A 14715-nucleotide genomic window follows, 5' to 3' on the forward strand; every position below is an offset into this window, starting at 1 on the left:
GAAACCTTGTCTTGAAAAAAAAATCAAATAAGTAGGTAAGTAAACAAATAAATAAGAAATGAGAACATGAAGCCTTGGATCCCAGCCCAGGAAAAACACACCTGAACACTCCCCATTTGCTCTTGGGCAGCACCTAAGGAGTTCGATCTCACCTGCTATCTGCAGGCCCCAGCTCAGGGCCCACCGTGCGGGCAGACCAGCCTCACACCCCTCCTCCTCATATGCTTCTGCGGCAGGCCCGTCAGCACCCACTCCAGGCTTGGCCCCTCCTGAAGGCTGAGGAAGGGGAGGGAGTGGTCTGCTGCCTCCGGTTTCTCACCAACAGCAGGTGGACGCCATCAGGTTAAAGTCTGTCACCAAGTCTGCAGGAACGTACACCCCCATACAAGGGGGACCCCCTATTCCGGGCTGTGTCAGTTTGCTCTCTGTCATTGTGATAAAACTAAAACTGACTCAAAGCAGGACCTGAAGCAGAGAGCATAGAAGAACGTTGCTTACTGGCTTGCTTCCCCTGGTGTGGCTACCTTTCTTTTTTCTTTTTGTTTATTTTTATGTGCACTGGTGTTTCGCTTGCACATAGGGTAAGGGTGCCGGATGTCCTGAAATGGGAGTTAGAGATAATTATAAACTGACATGTGGGTGCTGGGAATTGAACCCGGGTCCTCTGGAAGAGTATCTAGTGCTCTTAACCTCTGAGCCATCTCTCCAGCACCCCCCCAACCCCCCGGCTGCCTTTCTTTCTTTTCTTTTTGTTTTTCAAGACAGGGTTTCTCTGTATTGCTTTGGAGGCTGTCCTGGAACTCACACTGTAGACCAGGCTGACTTCGAACTCACAGACATCCGCCTGCCTTTGCCTCCTAGAGTGCTGGGATTAAAGATGTGTGCCACCAATGCCGGCTTTTTTTTTTTTTCCCCAGATGCCTTTCTTAAATAACCTGTCCAGGGACAGCACCACCCACAGTGGGCTGGGCCCTCCCACACCCGTCATTAAGCAAGAAAATGCCCCACAGGCCAATCTGAGAGAAGGTAATTCCTCGGTTGAGAATCCTTCCCATAGATGGGCAGTGGTGATGCACACCCTCAATCCTAGCACCAGGGAGGCAGAGGCAGGTGGATCCCTGAGTTCAAGGCCAGCCTGGGAACAGAGCTAGTTCCAAGACAGCCAGGGCTACTCTGAGAAACCCTGTCTTGAAAGACAGGCATTGTCATGTCGAGTTGACAAACATTAAACAGAGCACAGTTTGAGTCATCCTGAAGCCCCATGGTACCTCAGGCAGAAACAGACCTTTGGGGCTCTAGTCCTGGGGAGATCCAAGCTCCCCAGACCCCAAGCAGGCCGTGTACCAGGACCCCCAGGCACAATCTGAATGCTGTCCCTGCTGGGACAAAGGGTAGAGCCAAACAACGTCTCCCAGGGTAGAGGCAAAGGCCTATTCATGGGCTGCCAGTACTGAGGCCACTGTCCACTTCCCTATGGGGGGAGGGCAGGGAGACACCCCACCCAAGCGGTACTGTAGCCACTTCAGGGATAATTGTACACTCCGTCTCGTGCCTCAGCCTCTTTTGCCCTGTGGTCCTAAACTGGAGGTCCAGCAGGTCCTGGAACAGTATAGGGACAGCAGGATGAAACTTAGGCACAACAGGCATGGACGCTGGCCGCTCCTTTGGGAGCTGGCAGCCTGGCCCTCGTGAGTCCCTGGGGCCCACCCCCGCCTTTCCCTAGGCCCATCCCCAAGGCTGCTGGAGGCTCTGGCCTTCCCCAGTCAGCTGGCCCTGCATTTTTTTTTCCCAGCTGAGAGCACATTTACAAACACTGATTTCCAAGCCGCTGACGAGCAGAGTTTAAGGGCCCGTGGAAACTGCTACCCCGGTGCTGGCATGTACTTACTATTCATCCCACCTTCCATCCGTCTACCTGTCCAGCTAAGCCTCTCTCACACGGTAGCCCTGGGCAGCTGTCCTCAGGGGCTTTTGCTGGCTGCAGACACCGCAGGGCAGGAAGGCTGTGTCCTAGCACCTCCCAGCTGTCTCCAACCTGGTCCCCGCTCCCAGGACTACAGCAGTACCCTGGGTATGACCCGGGAGGGGCACACACACACCCCCACCCCTGGGCTTCAAGCCCTCACCCCCCCCCTGCCACGCCTGCTCCACTCAGCTGCCCAGGCAGCCTGACCTTTCTGCTGCTGCACAGCTCTCTTTGCAGAGGGAAAAAAAAATGTCTTTTAAAGCAAAAGGCAAACAAAAGCCGCTGGTTATTTTTAAAAATTCCTGCTATTTTGGGGCAGGCACGTCTCCAGGGCAGCAGCCGGGGCCAGGCTCTTGGCCACTATACCCTTACCCCCTGCCCGGCCGGACCTCAGAGGGCCGAGACTCTTAAAAGAGAGGTTATGCCCCCAGAACCCTGCCCGACGACGCTGGTAAAAAGTCCCACGAAGCAGGCTGTGCATCCAGGGTGGGAGTTTAGGGCAGGCTCTAGGTTCAAGGGGACCCTGTGGCCCTATGAAGCCACTTCTCTATCCTAGGGGCAGGGTGGCGGGAAAAGGCACACAGAGAAGGGTCAAGTAAGACAACTCCGTGGCCGGGCGGTGGTGGCGCACGCCTTTAATCCCAGCACTCGGGAGGCAGAGGCAGGTGGATCTCTGTGAGTTGGAGACCAGCTTGGTCTACAAGAGCGAGTTCCAGGACAGCCTCCAAAGCCACAGGGAAACCCTGTCTCGGAAAAAAAAAAAAAGACAACTCCGCGATGGCAAGAAGGGTTCCAAAGCCCCAACTGGAAGACAACACCTGTCTCCTGCATGGGCAGAGGAGGTGCGAAGGTGGTCAGCCCCAGAGCCACCTGGCACAGCCGTTCTAAGAAGGCAAGCGGAAAAGCACGTGGGATTGATCTTGGGTCTGGACATCACACTTGTGAGGATGAGGGGGGAAGCTGGTGGGGTCTCCGGGCCCTGGCACGTGGGTATGCAGAGGGCAAGCCTCCTGGCTTGGCAGCCTCCTAGACTCATTTACCACTTCACCAACTGCAACTGGCACCTCCTCCAGGGAGAGACGAGGGCTCTCTGCCCTGAGCCCATCTTGGACCTAGGGAGACCCGGCTGGTGGCTGTGACGCACGTCCTGGGGCTGAGGGGGATCAGCCCACCTTTCCAGTGGAATGACTCAGCGGGCCGGCCGCCTGTGACTCAGCCTGCACCCTGCAGGAAGGAGGCACGCTGCCAATTCCCGGGGACGGGCCAGGGTCCCAGGCGGTGCTGGGTGGAGGCAGGAAGCCCTTCCTAGCCCCAGGCGTCCGGCTAATGCCCTGGCTTGTTCCCTTCAGATCAAACTCCAGGACACCCGCACCTTCTGAGTCCTCCAAGACCTTGAGTGATCCTGGTGTGTAGCCCTCAGTCTGTCTGTCCTTCCCCACTTCTCAGAAATCTGCCGTCGCCACAGAAGAGGCTGCGATGGCATGGCCACGACATGATAGGGTCTGCCCAGGCTAACAGCTGGGTAAACAGGCAGAGCCGTTACTTCAACAGACCAGGGCGTCCAAAAACAAGCCCATGTGTGGACTCCGCCCCAGGAGACCGGAACCAGGCAAGCCCACCACTCAAACACAGAAACAAAAACAAAATAGGGAGGGGGGTTTGGGGGTGGCCTAGAGGTGGGCTACCTGCATTAAGCCTGTGTTAGGGGCCGGGCAGACTGCAAAACAGCCGACTAAGTCAATGGAGGCATGGGATAGAAGTCGGTGTGGTAGCACTGTGATTTTAGCACTCAGGAGATGTTGAGGCAAGGAGTTCAAGGTCAGCCTCAGCTACACAGCAAGTTCAAGGTCAGCCTGGGCTACAAGACATACTGTCTCATAAAAAATTACACAAACAGCATGCATAGTACACACCCAGAACAGACCACAGGTATGACCTAAGCGCTGCACAAAGACTGTAAAGGGGACTGGCAGGGGTGAGGGGCCCTGCAGGGGACAGGAGGTTGTCAGCTTGGGGTGGGGGGGGCACGCTAAGCCATGCCAAACAGCTCCTGCATAGCGACGGCGGCTCCTGGGATGGGTTCATGGACCCTGAAGACCCCAGCTGGCCCAAGCTCCCTGCCACCCAGCCAGGTCAGGCCAGAAGGTCATCCAGTGGGGCAGAGGAAGTAGTTGATCCCAAGGGGACCCCCCACAGCTGCAACCTAAACAGTTTAGTCTCTACTGAGAGGTACAGTGAGCATGAGAGGCCGGGGCGGCGGAGTTTGTTTAAGAAAACGCAGAAAACAGGAAGCCCTTGGGGGCTGCCAAGGCACGCGGGACAGTCACAGAGGGTGGCGTAGGAGTGTGCACATCATTCTATTCAGAGGGAGCAAGGGACTCGTGTGTGTGTGTGTGTGTGTGTGTGTGTGTGTGTGTGTGTGTGAGAGAGAGAGAGAGAGAGAGAGAGAGAGAGAGAGAGAGAGAGAGAGAGAGAGAGAGAGAGAGAGAGAGAGAGAGACAGTGGTTTGTGGTGACAGCAAAGGAGCAGTCAGGGTACCCACAGCCCCTGGGTTGAGACCTCTCCTAGGCTAGGAGGAGTGAGAAGAGGGAAGAGTAAGGTAGAAGGCAGAAGAGGGGGTAAGAAAGCAGGGGGGGAGTAGAGAAAGGAAGAGGGGGAGGACAGCCAAGCAGTAAGTGATGGCACACACCTTTAATCCCAGCACTCGGGAGGCAGAGGCAGGTGGATCTCTGAGTTCAAGGCCAGCCTAGTCTACAGAGCGAGTTCCAGGACAGCCTCCAAAACAATGCAGAGAAACCCCGTCTCGAAAAACCAGAAAAGGGGGCAGAAAGAGAAAGAGAAGACATAGAAGGAGAGAGACGGGGACACAGGGAGAGGAGGGGTAGAAGGAGAGGTAAGCAGTGAACGTGAGGCAAGCCAGTGACGAAAGAAGGTAGCCCCAACCTGCCTGCAGGACCCTACTCTATCCTAACCCCTCAGGGAGTCCAGCTAAAGGGGCCAGATTGCGGGCTGGAGGGATGTCTCAGTGGTTAAGAGCACTGACCGCGCTCTGCCAGAGGACCCAGGTTCCAATCCCAGCACCCACATACAACTGTCTGTAACTCCCAAGACCTGACACCCTCACAAAAACATACATGTGGGCAAAACACTAACGCATATTAAAAAAAATAAGGGGGGTCAGGTTGGCACAACCCTGCACCTGTCCTGACCACTGGACTCTGTAACTTGTAACTTAAGCCTGGCCACAGCTACACTTCCTGCCACTTCCCTGGACAACCTAACTGGTCTCAGGACACTGGCCACATGGCTGTGCGCCCAGCCAGGCCCAGGGAGCCATGCCAGACGCTTCGACCTCATGACCACTAGCAGCCCTAGACTAGCAAGTCTGTCCACATAGCCCCCAACCCGGCCAGCCTGAGGCAAGCAAGACAGGGCAGGCCGGCCTGCAGGACATCTGACAGCCCATGTGCCACCATGCCTGTGGCAAGCAGTTCTTGTTCTCCCAGTCGGAGAAGAAAACCTGGGGCAGGAGGCAAGATCCAGTCATATAGCCATCCCCGGGGCACAGGGCCCTCGCCCTGGCCTTACTACTCGACTTCAGCCAATGTTTTTTAACTGAGGTCCAACCAGCTCAGCCCTCATCCTAAGTGGCCTTGTATACCCTACCTCCGCTTTGCCCCTGAGCCTGGCACCTCCAGAAGCGCAGGGCCTTTGGGGCTGGGACCTGAGTAGCCTGCACGGTAACAAGAGAGAGCAAAGCGCCCATCAGGAAGGAGGCTAACATTCCTCACCTCTTTGTTGGAGCTGACCTGGAGAGGGGAGCTGGTAATGCAGGTGGAGAGAAAGAAGCTGCCAACAGCACTTTGTGGCCAGGTTTGTAGACTGGCAGAGAAAGAGGACATAAGCCGAGGACGGCCAACTCATCCCTGCCTGCTGGAGGCCTGAGCCTGCTTCCCTGCCTGCTGGAGGTCTGAGCCTGCTTCCCTGCCTGCTGGAGGCCTGAGCCTGCTTCCCTGCCTGCTGGAGGCCTGAGCCTGCTTCCCTGCCTGCTGGAGGCCTGAGCCTGCTTCCCTGCCTGCTGGAGGCCTGAGCCTGCTTCCCTGCCTGCTGGAGGCCTGAGCCTGCTTCCCTGCCTGCTGGAGGCCTGAGCCTGCTTCCCTGCCTGCTGGAGGTCTGAGCCTGCTTCCCTGCCTGCTGGAGGCCTGAGCCTGCTTCCCTGCCTGCTGGAGGCCTGAGCCTGCTTCCCTGCCTGCTGGAGGCCTGAGCCTGCTTCCCTGAGAAAGATGGGAGCATCAAACTGACTACTGGGCCCCAGAAACTTCCAGAGGGCACAAGGAGTTATATAAGAGCCCCCTTCAACCCTTAGGAAGTCAGGTTAGGATTCAGGAAGCTGGAACCTCTTCCTGGGGACCCTCCCCAACAGAAAGAATTCTCTTTCAAGCCTCCAGTAAACACCCAGACTCTCCTAGGTGTCCAGTCTAGGTGCCCTGGCCACTCCCACACAGGTGCCACAGGGACAAGCCTTCCAAGCCCAGTGCCAGCCTTGGACCCACGCACCAGGGCACAAGATCCAGGGCAGCCTAACAGCCCAGGCTGCCTTCCCCAGGCCTGTAGGGCTCCCTGCCAGCCACCCCCACCCCTTCACAGGGCATCCGCTTTCACCAGAACAAAGGCAGCGGGCCAGGCAGGCTTCCTGATGCTTCCTGAAGGAGCCCCCGGCTCAGGGCTAGCTAGCGCCTTGGAGAGCCTCCCAGGCCTGCAGCACAGACCCAGGAAGAACTTCCCCCGTGAAGAGCTGGAGCCACAGCCTGCCTGCCCCAACCCCAGAGCTTCCTGCTCCTACCACGGCTGGCAGCCGCTGGGCCAGCAGTGACAAGGGGCTGTGGTGGACGGAGACAAAACAGATAGGGAAGGCGGTGGCGGCCTCTTCTCAAATGTACCTGGGAGGGGTTTCCTTTCCTCTGTGTCATTTCTCATCTGGTAAAACTGAGGCAGAGACAGAGAGATAAGACAGACACCTATGCATGAAGCTCTCTCTCCCAGCTTGGACAGGGGCGGAAATGAGGCTAAGAGGTGGCGCTGGGCCCTGGAGGTAGCGGAATCCACGCTGGGGTAGCGGAATCCGCGCTTCACCAGGAAGGCAGCCCACTGCCCTCATCCCCCTCCCACACAGTACTTGGGCATAGCGCCCACCTGCCCTGTAGGCAGCCCGGGGTTGCCATGGAGATACGGCCCCTCTCTCTCTCTCTCTACCCAGCACTACACCTCACCCCTGCCTCCTTAAGCCCAGCCAGGCAGGACTGGAAGGATGAAGGACATGAGCACCACCCCCTCGCTGCCCCCCCCCTCCGGCAAGTGACAATTCACACATACACACCCTCCCATGGGTGTCCCACTGCCGTGCCAAAGAAGAAGGGTGGGTGGCTTTGGGCTCAAGGAGGACAGGGTACAGGAACCCTGATGATGGACAGCTGGGAGGTGAGGGGAACTGGACCGGGTCAAGACAGAACCAGACAGGCCCAGGGAAGCCTCCTCCCTTCCCCACACTGGCTGCCGGAACACAACGGTCGGTCTGGCTTCCGTGAGGGTTCTAGACCACTTGCCCGGCCCAGTCTGCTGTCCCAGCTGCCCGTTCCTCGGGCCTGGCTGTGGAGACACACACCTTACTCTGCCCCAAATCTCATCCCCACACACCTCAGGCTGCCAGGGAGACGCAGAGGCCGGCTGTGCTGCGGCAGCAGTGGAGACACAAGCCTCTGGACTGGAAGAATCGGGAAGTCGCAGGACCAGCCATGAAGCCGGCCTCAGTCCACCAAGCCCAGCTCACCCGCACACCCTTATCCTGGTCCCAGGCAGCCTCGATACGGCCACGACTCTTAAAAGCCAGGATCCCAATGGACTAGGACACGGCCCTGTGTGTGCAACCCAGGCCTGGAGTGACACCAGAGTCCCCAGGCCCTGTTCACCCCGGGGTGGCTTGCTCATCGCTGAGAAAACAGCCTGATCGACCCCCTCCTTGCCCACACAGGAGCCTGGAGGCCTATGAGGGCTCAGCCACTGACCCTCCGACCTGAAGGTGGTCACCAGGACACAGGTATCTCAGGAATGTCCACTTCTGCCAGGCCTTCCTCCGCATTCCTGTGCCCCTCCCATCTCCATCAGGAATTCCTCAGCGTAAACACCAGGGCGACTCTGAGGGCACCCTAAAGCAGGTCTGCCATGCCCCCCCCCCGTGCACAGTCAACCCTACCAACTCCGCTGTGGCCTTTGGAGGTGCCCCATTCAGTCCCCCCCCACCCCGGCCCTTACATGTGCAATCCAGGGACACCGTAAACAAAGACGCCCACCGCCAGCATCTTAGCCCTGCCCCAGGCTGTCTCCCCAGACGGTGGTCTCTCCAATCCCACCGCCTTGTACCCCAAGGCTAGCTTTGTGGCTGGAGCTGCAGACAAAAAAAAAGAAAAAAAGAACCCTACCTGGCCCAGGTCCAGCGTGACGTTGACCTCATTGTACTCCAGGCCACGGGACAGGGGTGGGCTCTGCCACCAGCGCTCTGTGCCATCGATAGCGTTGCTCACAGGGTGTGCCTTGTTGCTGTTGGCAGCTGTACAGATGTCACAGTACTGGCCCTGCAGGGAGGAAGGTGGCCAGGTGACCGAGAGGAACCCAAGCACCCCACTTCTCTCCCCCAGAGCCGCCGTCCTGGGTCCCACAAAACCGCTCTCTGCCCTCAGCCTCCCCATCTTCATCTTCCCGTTACTAAATCAATCCAAGAGGTATGGCTCGTATCATACAGGGAAGCCAGTGATGGGAGGGGACACCTGCTTTAGGTGAGGAACATCAAGGCCAGCCTCCTGGACAGGACAGCACCAGCAGCATTCTGGGTAAAGGGAGTTTGCTCCAGCCGGGGGCTGGCTATTGGAGAGGCCCTAGGTTTGATGCAGCCAAAGAGCAGAGCAGGTATGACACCCTCCACCCCTCCCAACAGCTACGCTCCCTGCTGGTCACTGCAAGGGTTGGCAGTATGGGATTACAGGGTGCGTGTATGTGTGCATGCGTGTATAAGAAAGGGAAAGCTATTAGGAAGAGGGATCATGGGGGAGTCGGATGCCCCCCGACCCAGCTTCTAGCCTGTGCCTGAAAGCCCCACCCCAGCGTGTCCAGTACTTCCTAGACTGGGTCTCCAGATACAAGAGTTAAGCTATCTGCAGCTTTCGGGAGCCCCTGACATAACTCAAGTATGTGGGCAATGGCAAGGGAGGTCTGAGCTCTGGGACAAAGCTAAGTCGAGACAAAACGAAGGCACGACGCGCCCCCCCCAAAGCCTCAGTGTTCCCCATCTGCAGGGTAGGGATAGCGTTTCACCGTAGTCACAGCCTAGCCATCTGCTGGGGCCTATAGGAAGTCCCAACAGAGTCCTGGCCCTGCTGCTCCTGGTGAAGGGAGGGGAGGGGCCGTGGCTACAGGCCAGGAGAGTCCCACCCCCCTCCCCACTACCCTACTCCACAGGGAAACCAAACCTGTCCTACACAAAGGCCAGCCCTGGAGACTTGACACTGATGGAGGCCCAGAAAGTGACCCCCACTCCTCCCAGACAGAGCGTGGAGGTACACAGGACTTCTTTCCAAAGAAACCTGCCCTAATTAGGTCTGAGTGGGAACAGAGAGCCTCCAGCCCAAACTGGCCCAGAGTAGACGTTGCCTCCCTGGAAGTCCATCCAGCTCCAGACTTCCGCCTTGTGTGTGCCCATTCCAAGGGCTGTGGCTCCCAGAACCCCAGGTGTTGACATCTGGGGAGCACTGACGCTTGCTGTTCCGATCTTGGTTTAGCCATCAGGCCCTGGGCACTGTTCTGGACCACCCAGGAAGCTGGCCTGCCCCTGCCAGGCATCGCCTGCTATATTTATTCCACCACACCAACGATCTGGATAGCTCCACCTCGGCCCCCGAGAGCTCTTTGGCGTTGGACACACCTTTGTGCTCTACCACCCGCAGCTGCCTCCTCGTAGATGAGCTAGGACCATGGTGACCCTAGGCAGGCCTGTCTGTCAAGCCTCACGATGGATCCCTCCCCTAAATGCTCTCAGAGCCACAGGATGCAATAGAGCAAGGGCCCAAGGGGTTCACTGATAGGATCCTGTCCCCATGGGTATCAAGCACGGTGGGGTGGGCAGGTCTCCTGGGAAGGCCTTTTGTGGTCCAGACCACATGGGAACATGATCATACTTGCCCCCCAGAAGTCAGGCCCAGGCTCAAGGACACAGGTAGGCCTCCAGTTTCCCAGGATTCTAGGGAAGCCAGTGTGCCGTGCCCCCTTCCAGCCAACAGAGAGGGTCTAGAAAGTTAGGATACCACAGTGAGAGTCTCCAATCAGCTATTCTGAGCAGCAAGCACCCTTGGTGGCCTGGGTTTCCCCACTGACCTCTCTCTCTGGCTTCCAGCAGACAGGGCTGGGAAAGCAGGCTTCCTCCACCCCTCTGCTGCAAAGGGTCCTGCCAGGAACAGTTAGGAAACACAGGGGCTGATTAGGAGTTCCCCTTCCAATGAGTCACTGATTGCCCTGCTTGGGGGCCAGGGGAGTTCTTCTGATGCCCACCCCACAACCAGGAGGGCGGGAGTGCCAACCCACACTTCTGTTGCCATAAAGGGTCCCTGGCTCCTTGGGGCCATGCTGTGAGGTTGGGGTCTGTGTGTTCCATGCCTAATCCCTTAGGTAGAAGAAGTCCTTTGGCAAAGCAGCTGTTACTTTTACTTTCTCGCCAAGGAGGTGCAGCAGAGAGGGGCTTGAACTCTGACCCCCTGGATGGAGGCGTGCAGGGACAGAGCCATCCACACCAGTGACCCTCTGAGAAGGCCCTGTGCACAGGTAGATGAGGGAAGCGTGCGTGGTCTGGGGTGAGGACATGGACCTGAGCTCCCTTCCCAGGGAATAACAAGTTACCCAGGTAAGGAGCCCTGGGAGCCCAGCCAGTCTCTCTAGGTCAGGTCTGAAGGTCCCTACTGGACTCCCTCTTGAGACCCAGCTCCCTGACTATAATTACACACTGGGGACCATGGCCCAAGGGGCACCCCACTTCCAACTGCTCGTCTCAGACGGATCCTGCTCTGACTTAAACACGGCTTCAAACATGCGCTGGTTAACTTTCCAGGCCTCAGTTTCCCTGTCTCTGGATCTGCCTCTGATACCTACATATGTTCTTACGTGTGTGTGTGTGTGTGTGTGTGTGTGTGTGTGTGTGTGTGTGTGTGGTGGGGAGTGGGGTGGGGGGTGTTTTCTCAACTCCCTCCTTCCCACTTGCAGGCCCAAGGAAGGCCTAAGTGGGCAAGCAAGGAGGGAGGTGGCCAGGTAAGCTCCTTCACTTCTCTCTTCCTTCTCCACCCGAGGAGTTCATTTTCATCTACTTCCCCCCTCTCCAGGCCACCTTCCGGGAAGGAGGAAGCAGATCCCTAGAGGGCATCGGGAAAGTTACTAACTCGGCCCTTATAGTTCCCAACTCCGAACATGAGGCAGGGGTCCTGCAGCGGACTACTTAGCCCACCTGCAGGCTCAGCATTCAAAGACAGCCTTCCGGAGAGTCTTTAAGTACTGAATCCGATCTCCTGGGAGACTAAAGCCCGAGGACTAACACCTGCAGGGCGGGGGCGGGGTGCGCTGCCCCCTGTTGGGCCACAGGTGTTCACGGTTAAAACCTTGCCTGCTTGCGCTCTCCCACCTCCCTCCGGAGTAAAACCTCAAACTCTTGGCTGGGACAGTGAGACCCAACACCAGGAGAAAGGGCGCCGGCGCGGCTTCCGCGCTCATTCCGTCCCCATCCGGGAGGCCAACAGGTTTCAGCCTGTCCCGGGGGAAGAAGGAGCTCCCGCCCCCTCCTCACAGTCAGCGGGCACCCTGGCCAAGTCCCGCCCACGCAGGGATCCCGGACTTAGGGCCGCCGGGGACGGATCACCGGTCCCCTCCTGCCTAGGTCACCCATACACACACACACCCGAGCTTTACCGGCCCCTGGGGCCCTTGGTCCGCGACCGGGACACTTCATTGGCTCTTCCCGAGGCACGTGCAGTTTTTCTGCACGAGTTTCGGTGGCTGCGTTGGGGTCCCTCTTGATCCATCAAAACATGGGACCAGGGAGTCCTTGTGGGAAAGTCGGGGTTTTTGGCCTCCCTCCCCCCCACCCCCGACTCCGGAGTACCTAGGAATCGGCTGGGTTCAGGATCTGGAGTAGGTGTAGCTCCAGGATGGTATAACCAGCTCCTGCGCCCCGCGCTCACCTGGATGGTCTGGTTAGGATCCCCGCCGGCCACCGGACCCCCAACCAGCTTGCAGTAGAGGTCCTCGGTGGGGCGTGAGGCACTGCGCGTCGGGGCCTCCTCGCCGCAGGTCGCGGACGCGGTGATGCGGGCGCCCTCCGCCAGGTTGAAGTAGGGCGGGTGCAGGCTGAAGCCATCGCCCCCGGGTGTCCGCGCCTCGCCTAGCGGCGCTAGCCCAGCCAGCAGCAGCAGCAGCGGCAGTAGCGGCGGCGGTGGCGGCGCGGGGCTCCGGGGGCCACAGGCGCGCGGTGCGCTCCCCGCGCGGAGCCGCCCTCCGCGCTTCGCCATCTTCCTGCTTGGGGGCAGCGGCTCTAGGGACAGCGCGCGCCGCAGGAGCCCAGCGAGTCTAGTTTGGGGCGGCCGGCCCGGCTGACTCCGCCTGTCCGAGGACGTCAGGCCCCGCCTCGGCCCGCCCTGGCGCCCGAGCCTTGTGCCCCGGGGAGGGGGTTGGGGAAGGGCACGAGGGAAGGGGGTGGCCTGGGGACCTTAACCCTTCGGACCCCGGCCAGATCAGCCTCCCGGAAGGGGCACCTGCTGGCCCCTCGGCCAGGCCGTGAGAACTTGGCTCTACTGAGCCTTTCCTCTCCCCCAGGTCGAGGCTTCGACCCTTAGGGACACCCCACACACACACCTTGCATTTTTCTCTGAATGCTCAGGATCCCAGCAAGCCGGGCCTGCCTCTACCCGCCCAGCCCCCTTTTTGTTTCCCTAACTTCAAACAGGTCTCAGCCACCTGGCGCCTCCCGGTTGCCCTATCCTGTTACTCCATTCCTTCCCTGTTGGTGTTTGTATAGACTTGTGTGTGGCCATGGGTGGAGGCCCAGGGGGGGCTACGATCTGTAGATGGTTGAGAAAAGACCAGACAGGAGGGGACCCCCTGCTTCCTCCATTGTTAGGGCAGATTTAGCCCTGTCTACCTGTATTTGGGCTTTTAAAAAATCCTCTGCAATAGGGAGTCGATCAGGACGGGAGCAAACGAATGATACAGGTGCCCACCATGGGGCATTCCCAATGATGCTCATTGCCCGGTAGGTACCAGTCTCCGTGGGAAGCCGAGACTTTGGTTAAGCAAGTCACCCCTCTAGCTACGGGACTTCTGGGATGCAGCGGGCTCCAGTTGATCGGCCAGGCTGAGTCTGTGCTGCAAGCACTGCCAGTCCCAGAGGCTGAGCTGAGCTGATTGGGACCCTCACTTCTGCTTCACCCAACAGCCACTGGATCTCCTCCCCTTGGACTCTAGGGCCAAACTTATCTCAAGGAAAGTCCCAAGCGGGTAGGAGTGGGACTCAGCTGCAGCGTTGGTTAGCAGCTCCCCCGAGTCTCCTAGCCAGGCACAGACAAGTCATCATCTCACGTTGAGGGGTAGGGCTCCCATCTTACTGGGCCTCCTGGCTAATCCCAAGGGCTGGAGTGAGTTCCTGACGTCGTGTCCTGGCCGGGTCCTGACCCACAGTTGTTAGGAAAGGTTGCACCACCCAGCCTTCTACAAATCTTAAAGCCCTAGGGGCTGGGTGGCTCCCTGCCTCAGTTGAAAACAGGTCAAGACCGACAGAGACAGGCTGGCCTGCCTGGACCCTTCCACTTTCCCTCCCCGGAATTCCTCTATAACTTCGTTCTTAGTTTTCCACCTGGGGGAGGGCAAGGCAGCCGCTTCCCTTTGCTGCAAAGGCTTGGTGTGGGGGAGGGGCTGGGTCCAGGGAGGGCGGGAGACAGGGAGGAATCTGGAATTCAGCAGAGTGGACTCAGGAGCTGATTTATGACCCCGTGTGGGGCGCAGCTGGGGCAGTAGCAGGTTCCCAGATGGCCGACTCCAGCCTACTGCTGCCTGGAGGTCCACCGTGCCCATCAGGAAGCTGTTCCAGCCCCTATCCCCCTTTGACAGCTGGGGGTCCAAACACCCTGAGGCTGGAAGATACCACCCTAAAGTGTCTGCCAGCCAGGCTTGATAGCCTGCTGACTTCTTGTGAATTTCTCCAGGGTCTAGAGGGCAAAGGTTGTGCCAGGACTCCTCTGAGCCCCCTAGTGGCCAGGTCAGATGTAGTTGGGATTGGTCCCAAAAGACAGGCCAGTGTAAGAGAGGGGCAGATGTCTGAGATTGTGCTGAGTCAGCCCAGCCGCCAGCACCGGGAGGGTTAACCCCAAGCTAGCTACTTCCCAGCAGACAGCTGCCCCGGAGAGCAACTGGTGGCGGGCAGGGCTGGGCCTGGGCGGGTGTTGTGGGCAGAGGACATTGTGGTACAGGGCTTGTGAAGTGTCCACACTCTGCCCCTACCTACCCTGTGGCAGCTGGTGCGCCTGGGCCAGGAGGGGGCAGCTGGAGCTGGGGCTGGGGAACGAGGTGGTTTTCTCTGCCCACTCCACCCCCCAATTTCCCTGCTAACCAGGTCTGGTTTCCAGTCATCACTACAATGGGCCAGTTAAATTCAACCTCCTCTAAGTCAC

General features: G+C 58.7%; 1 protein-coding gene across 1 annotated transcript in view; it reads right to left on the minus strand.

The window, feature by feature from the left end:
• The window catches only part of Lama5 (laminin subunit alpha 5), a 48076-nt gene extending 35467 nt beyond the window's left edge, over positions 1-12609 (minus strand). Inside the window, 2 exon segments of the mRNA XM_005074587.4 lie at positions 8443-8595; positions 12235-12609. Coding sequence (XP_005074644.1) covers positions 8443-8595; positions 12235-12561 — 480 coding nt within the window. The 5' untranslated portion in view covers positions 12562-12609.
• Between the last annotated feature and the right edge of the window lie 2106 nt (positions 12610-14715).

This window comes from Mesocricetus auratus, unplaced genomic scaffold (assembly GCF_017639785.1).
Source record: "Mesocricetus auratus isolate SY011 unplaced genomic scaffold, BCM_Maur_2.0 Super-Scaffold_100028, whole genome shotgun sequence".
NCBI classification, from domain to species: domain Eukaryota; kingdom Metazoa; phylum Chordata; class Mammalia; order Rodentia; family Cricetidae; genus Mesocricetus; species Mesocricetus auratus.